Source organism: Canis aureus, chromosome 22 (genome assembly GCF_053574225.1).
Source record: "Canis aureus isolate CA01 chromosome 22, VMU_Caureus_v.1.0, whole genome shotgun sequence".
Taxonomy (NCBI): domain Eukaryota; kingdom Metazoa; phylum Chordata; class Mammalia; order Carnivora; family Canidae; genus Canis; species Canis aureus.
The window spans coordinates 40,348,340-40,366,397 of NC_135632.1; the positions used below are offsets into that span (position 1 = coordinate 40,348,340).

The 18,058-nt window shown below is 44.2% G+C and overlaps 1 protein-coding gene across 2 annotated transcripts in view; it reads left to right on the top strand.

The window, feature by feature from the left end:
• CMTM7 (CKLF like MARVEL transmembrane domain containing 7) overlaps positions 1-18,058 on the top strand; it is a 67,349-nt gene that overhangs the window by 28,196 nt on the left and 21,095 nt on the right. For both annotated transcript variants that reach the window (XM_077865559.1, XM_077865558.1), the window contains exon 2: positions 13,359-13,529. In XM_077865559.1, coding sequence (XP_077721685.1) covers positions 13,359-13,529 — 171 coding nt within the window. The remainder of the gene's footprint in view (positions 1-13,358; positions 13,530-18,058) is intronic.

An 18,058-nucleotide genomic window follows, 5' to 3' on the forward strand; every position in this document is an offset into this window, starting at 1 on the left:
GTTAGCTTTTGCTGTCTGACAAATAGTCATAAACATTTGGTGGCATGTAGCAGTAAGTGTTTCTTGCTCACATGACTGAGGTCGCCTGGCATGGGCCCTGCTAATCATGAACTAGGCTTGCTTCCAAGTCTGGGGCTTGGCTACTGTCATCTGATGGGGGCTGGGTTCAGCACTGGTCACTGAAGTAACTCAACACTGTCCATATGTCCCCCACCCTCTGGACCCCTCGGGCTGGTCGCATGAGGAAAGAAAAGAGGTGGGAAGATGGTATAATCACAGAGCACATATTGGGCAGTATGAACTCATCAAACCCGAAGCCTACGTGTGCAGCAGCACGTGGAGTGCGCATAGACAAATTTGGCAGTCGGATCTTGTTTCCAAATGAAGCCTTCCTGGGAGGCATCAGTAAATGCTTCCTACAGGCTGGGCTGCTCAGGGGAAGCAGAGTGGGCGGGTCTTTGGCCTCCTACTTCTCCCTCCTGGGTTCTTGGCTGCAGAGGAAGCCCCAAACCAAAAGCTCTCAGTAGTGTTGCACGGCATGACTCTCAGATAGGACAGCTGCCTTTCAACCGAGCCCAGCCCCAGGTCATCTCTGCCGAGGGGACATCTTGAAGCTAGTATCGCAGGTGCGGGTCACAGATGTCGTCTGCCTCTCACCTGGGCCCGTCACTACTGCCCTCTGGACAGATCTCAACTTCCCCGCGTGAAGAATCAAAACACGAAACCCAGAGCGATTCATGTGCTACTTTCAAAACAGACCAAGCAGAGCCTCTTCTGTTTCAGTCCCTGCTCCAACTACCGTGGTTGCCTATCAAGTTGCCCCCAGAGTGTGTCGTATAAAACAACCACTTCTCTGGGATTCTGTGGGCCAGGAATCTGGGCAGGGCTCAGGGGAGAGGGCTTGATTGACGTCGCTCCATAATGACGGGGCCTCCGCTGGGAAGACTGAAGGCTGGGGCTGGAGGGGGCAGATGTCTCACTTTCTCACACATCACAGTTGACACTGGCAGGTGACCAGGGTCCTTAGCTGGAGCTGTTGGCCGGACACCCACACACGGCCTTTCCAGGAGTCTGAGCCTCCCCATAACATGGTAGCAGGGCTCCAGCGGGGAGCGTCCTACGACCGAGAGCCAGAAGGAAGTCATTGGGATCTGTGACCTGGCCTCGGGAGACATGCAGTGTGTTTTTCCACCACATTCTAGGTGGCTGGCAAGGCTGCCAAGTTTGGGGATGGTGAAATAGATTCTGCCTCTTGGTGAGGAACAGCAAGGTTCTGGAAGAGTCTGTGAGACTGAAAGTGTTTCTGTGGCCATTTAAGGGAAACACAGTCGGTGACAGTGCACAGATAGAGCGTTGGGTGCTCTTTTTACACCTCATTACTGAGCCCAAGGGAATCAGAATATCTGGCTGCAGAGAGCTGGGTTAGAGCCTTTCATGCCTGTCATCCCCCATCCCCCAGGCCACTGAGCCCTGGGGAGAGCTTTAAGTTAGGGCTTTGCTGATGAATTCATCTGCTCAGTCTAGCAGCTTGGGAAAAACACAAAAGAGGCAGGAAGCAGCGTACTGTGATTAAGAAGCACATTCTGGAACCAGATGGAAAAACCTGAATCCCACCTCTGTGCATACCGGTCTACGACCTGGGGCAGATGCCTCTTCTGTGCCTCAGTTTCCTCATCTGTGGAATGGGGGCAATAATAGAACTTACCCCCATGCTTAATGAAATTAACCATTCATGGAAATAATTATCATTATCAGTATTATTTCAGTAATTTCTAAAAACTGCTCAGGTCCCAGCAAGGGCTGTAAGCCTTGTCCCTGCCCTCTTCCAGTCCTGGAGAAGATTCTTTAGCAGTCACACTCTTTTATTTTGTTAATCACCTCATCAGGGACCCTCTGAGAAACACTAGCTCCTTCTACCAATAAGGCCATGGCTACACACAGGGGTCTTATCCATTTGATTTTATCCAGTTTTCTAGGTCTTACAATCTTAAAAAAAAAAAAAAAAAAGCATTTAATAGATTTCCTATGTTTTCCCATTTCTGATTTAATACGTTGTGTTGCCTTGGTTCTAAGATCCTATTGACTGGAAGATCCACCCCTGATTTCAGAACCTGGGGGCAGCAGGAGGTAAAGAGCACTAATTTCTTGTGAATTACATTGCAATCTCAGCAGCATCAGAGTGTGTGTGTGTGGGGGGGGGGTTTACAGATTATAATTAAGGAAACACATTACGGTCATTAGAATTTAGAAATATAGGAAAACACAAATGGGAAAATTAGAACCTCTTATGATTAGGTTGAGTGTATAGATTAGCAAGACACTTGTTAGAGCTAGGAGGACACCAGCTGGCCAGTTGGCCTGGAGCATAAATTGGGATTATCCTGAACAAACTAGAGCATCCACACCCCTCACCTAAAACCCTGAGTGACAGTGAGCACTAACCACATGTGAGGGACTTGGCTTCCATTTATTCTCTTGGCATACATGCAAGTGTATTTCCACATCATGACCTTTTTCACTCTGGGACCTTTTTTGTATTTATTACTATGTTGGGAACATCTTTCCAGGTTATTAAAGCAAGAATGCTTAACGTATGTTTGCCAGAATTATGAAAGTAATACATTTCAATACGGATATTTTTAAAAAATACAAAGAAAACAGGGAGTAAAAATCATCCATAATGCCATCACACCAAAATATTCACAGTTAGCATTTTATCAGTGGTAGTATCCTTTAAATATGTTTTCTATAGTTTTATTAGTGTGCTTGGTGTTGGGAAGAATTACAGCTCTGTGCCTGATTTTTTTTCTTAGCTGGTTGGCCATTTTCATTAGTGGGTACAGAGTATTTTATCATGGGATAAACCACAATTTAACCAGTATGCTGTTGAGTATTTACATTTGAAAAATTTTTTCCCACTTTTATAACACTTTGTGTTATAAATAAATAAATCTTGGCTTATATCTGTGAGTGGCTTTTTGTTCTGTTTTGTTTTCTTAAAGATTTTATTTGTTTACTCATGAGAGACACACAGAGAGAGGCAGAGACATGGGCAGAAGGAGAAGCAGGCTCCCCGCAGGATCAACCTCGATGTGAGACTTGATCCCAGGACCCTGGAATTATGACCTGAGCTGAAGGCAGTTGTTCAACCACTGAGCCAGCCAGGTGCCCCTCGGTTTTTGTTTTTTGTTTTTGTTTTTGTTTTGTTTTTTAAATCTGTGAGTGTTTTAGTAGGACAATTTACTAGAGATGATGCTGTTGCATCAAAGGATATGCTTTTTTTTTTTTAAGTGTTCGATAGTTTGGTGTTAAGTCCAGAGGTACCTGTGTTAACTGATTTTTATCCTCACAGTGTCTTCATGAGGTATGCTATCCGATGAGGAACTGAGGTGTGGAGAAAGAAGTGAGGCCACACAGAAAGTAGCACCAGCCATTGAGCTGAGGCAGTTAATTGTACCAAAGTCAGGCTACCTGTCAGAAATAAAATGGGATTTACATAGAATGGAATCAATGGCTGGAGCATCCACTCTCTTCTCGAATCTGTGAAAGGTCATCAGCCTCTCTGGACCTTAAGAACGGCCATTTCTAGAAGCCTGATACTTAATCCAAGGAGGAACAAAGGTGTGGTTCAACTCAATAGGACAAGCACTTGGTGAGTGAGTTCTTTCACCCAGTGGTTCCTTTGTGAGATCCAGGGAGGCCCAGACCCTGCCTGGATCTGCAAAGAAGTTTTATCTTGTGAGAGGTATGAGATCCGGAAGTAAAGATGGTGGATGGGATGGGAGTGAGGTGCTGGACGAGGGAGAGGCCCCTTCAGTCTGGGGCCTCGTGGACAGTATAGAATTGCATGATACGGAAACCACTAGCCACATGCGGCTATTTACATTTAAAACAATTAAAAATAATTAAGAATTCAATTCCTCAGCCACATTTCTTTCTTTCTTTCTTTCTTTCTTTTTTTCTTTCTTTCTTTCTTTCTTTCTTTCTTTCTTTCTTTCAAAGATTTATTTATTTATTCTTTTTTTTTTTTTTAATTTTTTATTTATTTACTTATGATAGTCACAGAGAGAGAGAGAGAGGCAGAGACACAGGAGGAAGGAGAAGCAGGCTCCATGCAGGGAGCCCGACGTGGGACTCGATCCCGGGATTCCAGGATCGCGCCCTGGGCCAAAGGCAGGCGCTAAACCGCTGAGCCACCCAGGGATCCCCATCTTTTTTTTTGTTTTAAGTTTTTAAAAATTTAGTCGAGACAGAAAGAACAGTAGGGAGGGGGAGAGGGAGACGGAGTGAGAGTCTCAGGCAGACTCCATACTGAGCGTGGAACCCACGCAGAGCTGGATCCCATGACCCTGAGATCATGGCGTGAACCGAAACCAAGAAGTTGGTTGCTTAACCCACTGCACCCCCCAGGCACTTCTCACCAGCCACGTTTCCAGTGCTCCATGGCTACTCATGACCACTGCCTACCATGCTACTGAACAGCACAGGTAGAGAATGTTTTCATCATCACAGAAAATCCTGTTGGACATTGCTGTTCTAGAAGCCTGTATGTGGCATCACCTGACCCTGGATCCAACTGGCAGAAGCAGAGACTGCATTGTCAAGAGGACTTAAGGGAGATCCGGGGCCTGTGTGGTGGCCTGGTTCTGGGTGGTGACCGGTGAATAGGGGTGCTCCCTGTGGAGAGTGTGATCTGAGAGGGGCTCGGTCCTGGAGCAAGTGGCCCAGACTAGAGAGAAAGATACCCACCTGTAGGCTGTGCCCTGAGCAGTGACGGATGCCCACCAGCTCCTCCCGAGGCCTGTTCTGAGAGGTGCTGGAGTGACTCCCCGTGTCCTTACAGCAAGCGCCATGACCTGAGTGGGTGGTTTACTAACTGTGGCCTTACGTCTGGCTGCCCTGGAGCACCTGCCCTGCCTTGAGTTTTCCCTTTATTTCCTTATCTCAGTCCTGACCAGGTAAAGGTGCCTCCTAGAGAAGAAGCAAGAATAAACAAACCGGAGTTCAGAGAACTGTCAATCGGGAAAAGGTTTAGGAGTCTGCTTAGCTTTTAGAGAGCAAGTGTCTAGAAGCCAAAGGTGTTGGTAAGATTCAAGCAGAGGAAAGGTTTAAAAAGAATCAAGCTGAGGTGTTATGGGGCAGCTACTTTGCTTGGGAAGGAATGAGTCTCCTCTTAGTGTCAGCTTTTTGCTTCTTTTTCTGCTCGCTAAGGATCTTTGGCTTTTAAAATCACACCATGGGGCAGCCACGGTGGCGCAGCGGTTTAGCGCCGCTTGCAGCCCGGGATGTGATCCTGGAGACCCGGGATCAAGTCCCACATCGGGCTCCCTGCATGGAGCCTGCTTCTCCCTCTGCCTGTGTCTCTGCCTCTCTCTCGCTCTCTCTGAATGAATAAATAAATAAATCTTTAATAAATAAATAAATAAATAAATGAATAAATAAAATCACACCATGCATTTCCAGTCATCTCAAGGTCTTTCTTGGGTATGCCTTCCCCACCCCACTACCAAGTTGATCAAAGCAGCTTGGCTGTTTTTCCAATCAATCCTGGAAAAACAGTGCTCCAGAATGTTCTTTGTATTCTTGGCAGAAGGTGTGCTGTGTACAGCCCACCTTGTACCAAGAACTGTGGAAAGCTGGAGGCTTTCCCCCCCCCGGGACCTACCTGGGACCCACCTGGGGCCTACCTAGTCCCCACCCAGGCCCTGTTCCAACCCAGTGTGCTCGCTTGCCTCAGGCACTCTATACTCTGGTACTTGGGCTGGTGACATCTGTGGGTGCAGAAGCTTATCACTTGGTCTGCCTATGGTTGGAATGTGAACTCTTACACTTTTATTCAGTTATCTGAAGAAACCAAAAACCGTTGTCTACTCTTGGATGAAGCCCCATGGCATCACGCTGCCGGAATTGCTCATAAACTGGAAATATTGCTTTATAGTTTTAAAGATAAAAATAACAACTCCCTAACTCCCCATTTGTGCCTTTATATAACAGCGATGACTGCATATTTCAATTCCTTCCCCCTCCCACCCTTCATTATTAGTTATTTCCCTGATCTTATTGGACATCGTATTTTTAACTTTTTTTTTAAAAGATTTTATTTACTTATTCATGAGAGACACAGAGAGAGAGAGGCAGAGACATAGGCAGAGGGAGAAGCAGGCTCCTCACCTGGAGCCCGATGCAAGACTCCATCCCAGGATCCTGATCCCAGGATCCCCGGATCATGACCTGAGCTTTTTAACTTTATTGGGGAAAATTTCAAACATCTACAAAAGGAGAGAGAATAGCATAATAACTGCTCGAGGATGCCCTCAGCCCTCAGAAACAATTAGCAATTCATGGCCAGTCCTCCTGGGACTGTATCCCTACCCATTCAATCCCCCCATATTATTCTTTAACAGCTTTCATGAGGTGTAATGTACATACCATAAAAGCTTCTGGTTTTACAAGTGCAATTCAATGATTTTTTTAGAGAATAGACAGTTGTGCGGCCACTACCATAATCCAATTTTATGATATTTCCATCACCCTCAAAAGATCCCTTCTGCCCATTTGCTCCCATATTATTGTGAGGCAGACCTTCTATGATGCTTTAATTCCTCCATAAATACTTCCGTGTGTGCCTAAATTGCCGGGCATCCTATTTGCTTGTCGTGGTGGCATCTGCTCAGGCAGCTCCTCTTCTGCTTATGCCTAAAAGCAAAGCCCTACATTCAGTGCTGCCTTACTGTAAGCCCTGGAGAGCCCAAGGGGAAGTGGTTACAGAAAAGAGGCCACACCCCTCCTGCCAGCCACTTTTACCCTAGGAGTGCTGTGGGGAACCCAGCTTCACCCCGGGGTTATCTAAGATCTAAGTTCACCATCAAAGGCCTGTGCACTTGGGGGGCTGCACCCAAGAATTAGACGTGGCCCCCACCTCTGTGCCCAGAGGTCAGCTGTGTGCACACTGAGGAATACAGTGGATGGGGGCACCCTCAACTAGGATATGAACTTACTATAGGTCAGCTTGTCCTAAACCAAAGCATCGCTCTGGCATCATCTACACTGGAACCTGTGCGTGCATATTTTACACAGCTCCTGATGACCCCTTGCTTCTGGTTTTAAAGCCCCTACTCGTTTCAGGCTGCACAGGAGAAGAGTGAATGTCCTGGTCTCACCCCACAGGTAAAGGTGGGACCTCTCCAGAGTGATGCTTTTGCCTTCTCCTTCCCCATCCATCTCACTCCCCTCCCAGGCCTGGGTGAGTGGGAATGGGGCTCCCCCACAGTGTCTGGAACACAGAAAGATCGCAAATTGTACTCAGCCATTTGTTCATTCGAGTATCCACCAAATATCCATGGAGAACCCAGCTACCATTCAGAGCTCCTGGCCGTGGGGAAACAGGTGAATAGTGACTAAAACCCACATCATCATTGGGCTTACTCATGGGGTGACAGCCACAAATAATAATAAGAAATAGGTAAAAATAAACTGCTTGCTAGACAATGCAAAGGCCTCTGAAGCAGGATAATTGAAAAGTAGCACCTACAAATGATAAAATCATTATCTTTTTAGAAAGCAGTATATAGGGGCACCTGGGTGGCTCAGTCAGTTATGCATCTGCCATTGGCTCCGGTCATGAGGTCATGATCTCGGGGTCCTGGGATTGAGCCCCGCATCAGGCTTCCTGCTCAGCGGGGAGTCTGCTTCTCCCTTTCCCTCTGCTACCCGCCCTCCTGCTCTCTGTCTCAAATAAGATTTTTTTAAAAACCGACAAAGTGGTATATATACAGTATGAGCCGATCTTTGAAAAGGAATACATTTGTGCTTTAAACATAATTATGTAGAAAGAAACACTTCAAAAGGCCAGGGGTGGCGGTTATCTCTGAGAAACAGGGTGATAGGTGATTTTTATTTTCTTATATAGTTGCATGAATTAATTTTCTATCATGAACAAGTGTTGATAATTTTGATCTAAGCAGGAGACCTGACTGAAACACCATTTCTAATGGGCCACTTCTGAGTTGGAGTCCCAGAGCCCTGTTTCCAGCAGGAGGGAAACTGAGGCAGAGCAGGACTTTCCTTCAGTCAGGCAGAGTCCCAGGCAGCACTTGGAGCTTGCTTGCAGGGGGGCGGACAAAGGATTCTGCTGAAAACAGAGGCCAGGAGCTGGGACAAGGGCTGTGATGAGAACCAAACCTGTCCTGTAGGCAAAGTAGCACGGAGCAGCATGCCAGGGGCCCAGCTGGCTCCTCTGCCTGGCTGTGTGATATTGAGCAAGTTGCTTAACCGACCTAAAAATATTCTTTTGCAGGGTGGTTTGTATTAATAACAATCTGGGAATGTGACGAATGCCCATCAGTAAAAGATTGTTTAAGGTAGTGGTTCTTGACCAGAGGCAGTTTTGCCCCCGTCCACCCCCTGGGACCATTGCTAACATCTGGTGGCAGTTTTGGTTATCCTACCTAGGGAGCTGCTACTGACATCTCGTGGGTGGAGACCAGGATGCTGCTAACCATCCTACGGGACAGCCCCCACCAAAAAAACTACGCAGCCCCAAATGTCAGTAGCGCTGCAATTGAGAAACATTAGGTCAAATAAAATCAAAGCCAATTCAAAGAAAAGGGTAAATCTGTGCCATAAAAGATCTACAAGATGTGTCGTTAAAAAAAAATGCTTTTTTACAGCTTCATATGTGATTTTTTTATAATACAAGAAAAGAAACTAGCAAATTTGAAAAACCGCTAAATAATCAGTTCTCCCCAGAGGCAACCAGTTTCTTATGTGTCCTTCCAGAAATAGTCCCAGCATGGACAAGCATATTCAGTTTTTAATAAGCTGCAGGTACTTTGCTGCATGGTTAGATTCAGAAACCAGTGCGTTAATTAGCGGGCTGCTCCAGACGTATCCCTGAGGATCCCTGACTTAATGTATTTTAGATTATTCCCCCTCCCTTGTGCTTTCGGTGGCATTTTTATTTTTGGATACAGAACAAAAGTGTGTGCTGGGGCTTAGAAGGGTGGGGAAGGAGCCTGTCCCAAAAGTCTGCTATTGGTGAGCGAGACGGGGACCCAGAGGAAGTAAGCCAGGTGAGAGTTCTCTCGTACGTGGGTGTTCATGAGGTTCCACAAGGGCTGTTCGGTGGTGATGAGCAGTGGAGGCTTTAACAGGGAGGTGGGGGTAAATTTCCTCCCACCCCAGGGCAGAATTCAGCCGAAGTTAGAAGCATATCAAATTCCTCTTCCTGCCTGCCCACAACCAAGCAAAGTCACTTAAGCATCTACAAGCACACTTTGGAATCACGGACTCACCCCATCCTGACTCTTTGAACAAGCCTGGCTTTCATCTCCTGGGCTTTTCCAGAAAAGCCTCTTAGAGTTGGGTCTGAGACCTTTTGATGTTGGCTTTCATCAGCTACTTCTCTTTCTCCTACCTGTCTCCCTCACTGAAACATTATTCCAAGGTCAGGATAAGAAAAAAAAAAAACCACAAAAAAAAAAAAAAAAAAACCCACAAAAAAAACACGAGACGGTGGGGTTGGGTGACCTGCCTGCATCCAGCCCGGGGTTCTTGAAACGTAAGGTATCTGGTGCCATCTTCAGCTAGACGCAGGCATGCTCAGCAGACCAGACATGGCAGGACATGGGAAGATCAAGCCTGCTTGCAGGAATGTTCCAGGGCACAGACTGCAGGCAGCAGGTGATTTCTTCCCTGAGGGACACCCACCCAGGCTGAGAACCCGGCACCTGGCTGTAAAGACCAGGATGTTTCAGTTGCAGAGTTTTGGTGGGAGGTGGGGTAGATCTGTATCTCTCAGGTGATGTCAGCCTGCTTCCTCTTCCTCTGTGAGATTTAAACCCACTGCTGCTTTCACAAAAACCATCCCTTCTCTCTGGTAAGAATTCTGATAGAATGAAGTCAGAAACGACACAGTTTGAGGGAGAAAGAGGGTGACTTCAATCTGAGATGATTCCAGTGATTCTGAGCAGCGACACAGCTGGCGTGTGAGACCCTGGCTTTGCATGGAGGATGCTTACAACATTACTTTTAAATGCCTGGATGCTCGTGTTAGATATTTTATTTGCAACTTTCATAGCAGTTCTATAAATGTAAAAGAACAAATCTTTATGAGGGGAGCTAGAGGGCATCCCGAGAAACAAGTTAGTCCTTTGGATAGTATCACATTTAGTTCTTCAGAAACCTCTCAGCCTTCCTCACTCAGCCCTGAAGTCAGAACTCCTGCAGTGTGTCTGAATTCTGCTGTGTTTTTGATTTGCTTTTCTAACGGAAACAAGAAGAGATCTGAGGAGGCTGTGGTTGGGGCCTGAGAGAATCAATACCTCAGGGCCTTTTCTCCACGGTGGTCTTGCTTGCTCATCCTTTGGCTTCACCCTTCCAGCTGTCCCCAGAGTATTGATCTAGATGAGTCAGGGGTCTCCAGCATTTGTAGAGGTTACCTGCTGGCCTTAGAAGAGTTCTGAAAAGTTTGTTAATTAAATTTGTTTTGTTTTGTTTTAAGTGTGCTGCCTAAGATGCTGGCCATGTAAAGTAAGAATGAATGAATGATTGGACAAAAAGGAAGCTTTTAGTTGCATGCATTAGGATATACCATCTGTAGTCTAAATGAGAGTTTCCAAAAGTGGGATTCCTGGAAGAAGAGCACATGATAGGCAGCCTTAGGCCAATTGAACAGAATTCAGGAAGTCTTATTTCACAAGAATGTTTTCCCAGAGAGGTCTGAGATGGTTTGTGGTAAAACAGTAACATACTTCCTGCTGCAAGGTCCTCAGCCCTGGCAGCTCAGAGGGGAAGACCTGCAAGGGACCCTTTTGTTCAGTGGGGAACTCCCACAACCTCTGTGTCACCATGAGAAAGAGGTGACTCTGTCACAGATGAAGAATCGTACAAATTATTCTAATGTTTGCATTAAATTAGGCACAGATTTGCTTGTCCTCCTAGGTGTGGCATTGCATAATCCTGAATGCTCTGCATTGTAAGGCAGGTCTTGGTGCCCCAATGCGGAAGGGGTCCCCGCGAGGTGGGGAGACCCATAGACCTGAAGCCTGCCTGTGGGGACTCCGAATCAGCAAAGCCCTGGCGACCGTGCACTGTCCAGAGTGAAGCAAAGCTCCCCCTCGGAGCTTTAAAGCAACCTCAAGGCATGAATCATTCTATTACCAAGGCTGACTGGCTTGAGAGGAACTGAAAAAATGAAAATACTCATGTTGCTCATTAGCAAAGGGGAATATGCAAATGTCAAGGGTCCCTTTGTGTCAGAGTCACTCTGCCGCTTGGGTTTGGCAAGCAGAGCACTCCTCATGCCAGCCTTCATCTTCATGCCAGGTTCTCTTCTAGCCCTTGTGCCTGTTCTGAAGAGTTTGAAGGACTGCTAGGAATGAAGGGCTTGAGAAATCAGAGCATTTTTCACACTGACCCCTTTTTTATTGTATCGTATTATATTTTACTCTATTTTATTTAATTTTAAGATTTTATTTATTCATAAGAGACACAAGCAGAGGGAGAAGCAGGCTCCTTTGTGGGGAGCCCAATGTGGGACTTGATCCCAGGACCCCAGGATCATGGCCTGAGCCAAAGGCAGACGCTCAACTGCTGAGCCATCCAGGTGCCCCTCACACTGACCTCTTTAACCAGTGTTAGATCCATTTTGTGATTTAATGCTCGCTATGGACTCACATTCTCTGCAGCAGGTTTCTCCATGACAGCACAGTAATATAGGCCACATTTGAGATCAGATAGTTTGTTGTGGGGGCCATCCTGTGGTTTGTGAGGTGTTCAGTGGCACCCCTGACCTCTAACCACTGAATGTCCACAGCACCCTCCCATAGTGGTGATGACCCAACCAGACATAGCCAAGTGTCCCATAGGACACAAAACCTCTCTCTCTCTCACACACACACACACACACACACAGCCTTTGTTCACTGTTCTATAGGAAAGAAGCAGTAAAAAATCATCTTTGTCCTAAAATAGTTGTACTTTTAAAATAGATCCTAAGCTTTCACAGATATTTCACACCTGTGTGTTCGTGGTTTGTTCCCTATGTGGAGCGAATAAGATTTTATTCTTTTTGAGTGGCTTTCACAAAAACTCAGAATCTTCTCTCTCCTCTTCCAGTCTGCTCTCCCAAGGTATTCATATGTTGCTAATAATTTACTTGAACTCTTTTTTTTAAAAAAAGACTTTATTTATTCATGATAGAGAGAGAGAGAGAGAGAGAGAGAGAGGCAGAGACACAGGCAGAGGGAGAAGCAGTCTCTATGCCGGGAGCCCGACGCGGGACTCGATCCTGGGACCCCAGGATCACACCCTGGGCCAAAGGCAGGTGCTAAACTGCTGAGCCACCCAGGGAATCCCTTTACCTGAACTCTTAATTCATTAATAGATCATTAGTTTATTAATCCTCTACATTGGTTCGTTTGCAGCAATATGCTTAGCGAGCTCTACCACCTAGTGGTGAGCAAGCACCGCCTTGTATAACCAGGATTCCTAAATATTTCATAACATACCCACCTTCCTCAGCTTGTCTCTGATGAGGGCTAACATTCTTGGAAGGCAAAACTGCACCTGACATGGAGTAACAGACCTAGGAGTCAGATAGACTTGGGTATAGAATCCCACCTCCATTGCTATGAGCTGGTAGCCTTGGACTAATTATTGAACTGGTGTACCTCAGTTTCCCAATGTGAATATAGAGGTGATGGCCTCTCCAGATTTCTGTGAGGCCTCAAGGAGATCATGCACATGAGGCATCAGTAAATGGCAACTTACTGTCTGCCAGCTGGGAAGTTGTGAACATAAGAGTTGCCATCTTTGTGGGTCAAAAAAACCGTCAACTGTTAGCTACTTTTTACAGTTCAACCTAATAAGTAAATAAATGGAATGATTCTGCTTGGTTATTCTCCTGCATTCCTGCCCCCTCTCTGAGGAGCCATCCTGCTGGCACAACACACTTCAGAGGACAAAGCCACTGGCTGCCGGTCCGTAGCTTTTACAACTCATGTGTGTTTTAAAAGCTGACGCAATGGGAAATTGCACTTTTCCAGCCTTGCGGCCAGTTTGTGAGGAAATCACCTGGAATGCAGCAGTTCCTCGGTTTTCTTTTTAAAGACTTTATTTATTTATTCATAAGAGGCACAGAGAGAGAGGCAGAGACATAGAGGGAGAAGCAGGTTCCCTGCGGGGAGCCTAATGTGGGACTGGATCCCAGGACCCTGGGATCACACCCTGAGCGGAAGGCAGATGCTCAACTACTGAGCCACCCAGGTGCCCCAGTTCCTCACTTTTCTTGGTCGTTTGTTCTCTGGGGATCCGTCATGGGTTGGCCTTTGCCTGATGTCTCTGTATTTCTGTCCTAGATCACTCTGCTGATCGCCTTCATCTGCGTGAATCGTTCTATGTGGACCAGCTATGCCTACAGCTACTTTGAAGTGGTCACCATTTGCAACTTGATAATGATCCTCGTCTTTTACCTGGTGCACCTCTTCCGCCTCTACCGCATGCTCACCTGCATCAGCTGGCCCCTGTCGGTAAGAGGGTGGCCTGGGTGGGCACGCAGAAGTCAGCACATGAGCCAGGGCGCTGAGCCACGACAGAGTCCTCCTCATCTGCTCCTCCCCCATAGTCCTCTCCTCCTTCAGCATCTCTTCCTGCTGCAGCCCCGAGCTGCTTCTTGCTGCTTATGTCCTGCTGGGTTCTAAAGCTCATCTTCTGGCAACAAGAAAGCTGTGTGGGTGTTTTCCCAAGGGACAGAAAATGGACAGTGTGTGTATGAGGTGGGAGGAGGAAGCTGATCAAGGTGATGGGTATCTATACTGTTGTGATGAGACCTGTCATCTAAAAGGGAGTGGCAGGGTCTGAGAAAAGATTTCAGAAGTTTCCAGGATTTTTTTCTTCCCACTTTTATTTATTTCAAAGGTCGATTGACATATAATTCACAAGCCATACAATTGCCCATTTAAAGTGTACAATTCGGGATCCCTGGGTGGTGCAGCGGTTTGGCGCCTGCCTTTGGCCCAGGGTGCGATCCTGGAGACCCGGGATCGAGTCCCACGTCGGGCTCCCGGTACATGGAGCCTGCTTCTCCCTCTGCCTGTGTCTCTGCCTCTCTCTCTCTCTCTCTCTCTGTGTGACTATCATAGATAAATAAAAAATAAAATAAAATAAAAAATAAAGTGTACAATTTAATGGATTTTACTATATTCCCAGAGTGGTGCGAAAATCACCACAGTTTATTTTATTTTATTTTATTTTATTTTATTTTATTTTATTTTATTTTTTATTTTTTATTTTTTATTTTTTATTTTTTTTTACCACAGTTGATTTTAGACCTCAAAAAGAAACCCCATCTCCTTTACCTATTACCTCCCACCTTTCATCCTCTCCAGCCTGAAAACAACCGCTAATCTACTTCCTGTCTTGTGGATTTTCCATTCTAGATATTTCCTGTAAATGGAATCAAATGTGTGGTCTCCTGTGACTGGTTTCTTTGACTTAGCAGAGTGCTTTCATGGTTTATGAGCTGGTTTATCTGTGTCATAGCATGGGTCAGGTCCTTCATTTTTTTTTAATAACCAAGTGATAGTCCATTGAAAGGATAAACCATGTTTCGTTTATTCGTTCATCATTGATGGTCTTCATCATTGATGGTCTTCATCATTGATGGACATTTGGGTTGTTTCCATCTTTTGGCTATTATGAATGATGCTGCTCTGAACACTCATGTACAGTTTTTTGGTGTGGACAGGTTTTCATTTTGCTTGAGAATATACCTGAGAATGGAATTAGGGGGGTCCCATGGTAGCTATGTTTCATTGTTCGAAGAACTGCCAGATTTTTTTCCAAAATGGCTGCCCCAGTTTACATTCCCATTGGCAGTGTATATGGGTTCCAGTGTCTCCACATCCTTCTCAACACTCATTATTTTCTGACTTTATGATCTTAGTCTATCTAGTGAGTATGGAGTGGTATCTCATTTCTCTGATGACCATTGATGTCAGTCGTCTTTTGATGAGCTTTTTGGCCATTCTCTATTTTCTTTAGAGAAAAGTCTATTCAGACTCTTTGCCCATTTTTGGATTAGGTTGTAATTTTATTACTCAATTCTCAGAATCCTTTGTATATTTTAGTTACAAGCCCCTTACCAGATACATGGTTGGCAAATATTTTCTCCCATCCTGTTGGTGGTTTCCACTTTCTTGACAGTGTTCGTTAAAGCACAAGTTTTTGGGCAGCCCCGGTGGCTCAGAGGTTTAGCGCCACCTTCAGCCAGGGGCGTGATCCTGGAGACCCGGGATCGAGTCCCACATCAGGCTCCCTGCATGGAGCCTGCTTCTCTCTCTGCCTCTTTCTCTCTCTCTCTGTGTCTCTCATCAATCAATAAATAAAATCTTAAAAAAAAGAAAAAACACAAGTTTTTAATTTTGAGGAGATGTAATTTAACTACTTTTCTTTTTTTGGTATAAAAAAGTGTTTTTGGTGTAAAAGCCATTACCAAATCCAAGATCATGAAGGTTTGCCTCTATGTTTTCTTCTAAGGAGTTTCACAGTTTCAGCTCTTACACTTAGAAATCCAGACTATTTTGAATTTATTTTTGCATCTAGTGTGAGGTAAGGATGCAACTTCATTCTTTTGCATGTAAATATCCAGTTGTCGCAGCACCATCTGTTGGGAAGACCATTCTTTCCTCATTGAATTGTCTTGGCATCCTTGCTGAAAATTAGTTGCCCATAAACACATGGGTTAATATCTGGACTCTCAATTGCATTGATCTTACCACATTGTCTTGATTGCTGTAGATTTGTAGCCAGTTTTGAAATTAGGAATTTTTTTCAGGATTGTTTTGGATTTTTGCACTTCCATATGAATTTTAGAATCAGCTTTTTAGTTTCTACAAAGAAGTCAGCTGGGAATCTAATACAAACATCTATAGATCAATTTGGAGAGTACTGCCATCTTAACCATATTAAGTCTTGTGGCCAAGGACGATGAAGGGCTTTCCCACTTATTTAGAACTTTTTTTTTTAATTTTTTTTAATTTTTTTTATGATAGTCACACAGAGATAGAGAGAGAGAGAAAGAGAGAGAGAGAGGCAGAGACACAGGCAGAGGGAGAAGCAGACTCCATGCACCGGGAGCCCGACGTGGGATTCGATCTCGGGTCTCCAGGATCGCGCCCTGGGCCAAAGGCAGGCGCCAAACCGCTGTGCCACCCAGGGATCCCTATTTAGAACTTTAATTTATTTCGACAATGTTTTATAGTTTCCAGAGTGTAAGTTTTGTGCTTTTTTTGTAGAGGGGAGCTTAAATTTGTTCTGAAGTATCTCACTCTTTTTGATGATATTTCAAATGTAATAATTTTCTTAATTTTGTTTTGGGAGTGTTCATTGCAAGTAGATAGAAATACAGGAGATTTTTGCATATTGATCTTGTATCCTTAATCTGCTAAACTCATTTTATTTATTTACTTAGTTTTTTTGTGAATTCATTTTAGATCTAACAGATCATTAATGAATTCTTTAGGATTTAATTTTTCTTTTGAAAAACTTTATTTATTTATTTATTTATGAGAAAGGCAGAGACATAGGCAGAGGGAGAAGCAGGCTCCCTGCAGGGAGCCCGCTGCAGGACTCATTCCAGGATCCTGGGATCACGACGTAAGCCAAAGGGAAACACTCAACCACTGAGCCACCCGGGTGCTCTTCCTTAGGAACTTGTATACAAGATTATGCCATCTATGAATAGAGATAGTTTTATATTCCTTTCCAGCCAGGATGCCTTTTATTTCATTTTCTTATTGCAAGAAATTAGTTGAATATTGAAGTGGCAAGACCACACATCATTATCTTTTTCCTGATCTTTCATCATTAAATGTGGTGTTAGCTGTGGGTTTTTGTCGAAGCCATTTATCAGATTGAAGAAGTTAATTTCTGGTCCTACTCTGTTGAATGTTTTTGTCATAAAAAGGTGTTAGATTTTGTCAAATGCTTTTTATCTGAGATAATTGAGATAGTCATGTGAGTTTTTCCCTTAATAATCTATTAATATGGTGTATTATATTGATTTTCATATGTGGAACTAACATTTGCATCCCTGGGATAAATTCTGTTTGGTCATGATATATCTTTCAGTTTTTATGTAGCTGGATTTGGTTTGCTCGTATATTGTTGAGAATTTTTATATTTGTACTCATAAGAGATACTGGTCTGTAGTTTTCTTGTGACATCTTTGTCTGGTTTTGTTATCAGGGTAATACTGATCTCATAGAGTAATTTGGGAAGTGTTACCACCTCTTAAATTTTTTAGAAGAGTTCGTGAAGAATTGGTGTTAATTCTTTAAATGTTTGGTATAATTTTGCAATGAAGGCATCTGAGCCTGGGTTTTTACTGTGGGTAACTTATTAGTAACTCAAACTTGTTATAGATCTGTTCTGATTGTATTTTTCTGCCTGAGTCATTTTCAGTGGTATGTCTTTACAGAAATACGTCCATTTCATCTAAGTTTTCTAATTCACTGGCATATAATTGTTCATGGTATTCCTTTAAAATCTTTTTTACTTCTATAAGATCCATAGTGATGTCCCGTTTTTCATTTCTGATTCTGTTCATTTGAATCTGGTCATCTTTTCTCTCTCTTTCTTTTTTATCAGTCTAGCTAAAGGTTTGACTATTTTGTTGGTCTTTTTAAAGAACCAGTGTTGGTTTCATTAATTTTTCCTATTGTTCTTCTGTTCCCTGTGTCATTAATTTCTGCTTCAATCTTTTTTTCCTTCTTTTTCCTTGATTTAGGTTTAGTTTGCTCTTCTTTTTCCAGTGTCTTAAGGTGAAGATTAGGCTATTAATTTGAACTCTTTCTTCCTTTTTAATTTAGATATGTGCGTCTGTAAATTTCTTTCTGAGCACTGCTTTAGTTACATCCCATAATTTTAGTATATTATATCTTCATTTTCACTCATCTCCAAGTACTCTCTAATTTACTTTGTGATTCTGCCTTTGATTGACCCATTAATTGGGAATGTGTTAATTTCTACATATTTGTGGGTTTCCTAAAATTCTTTC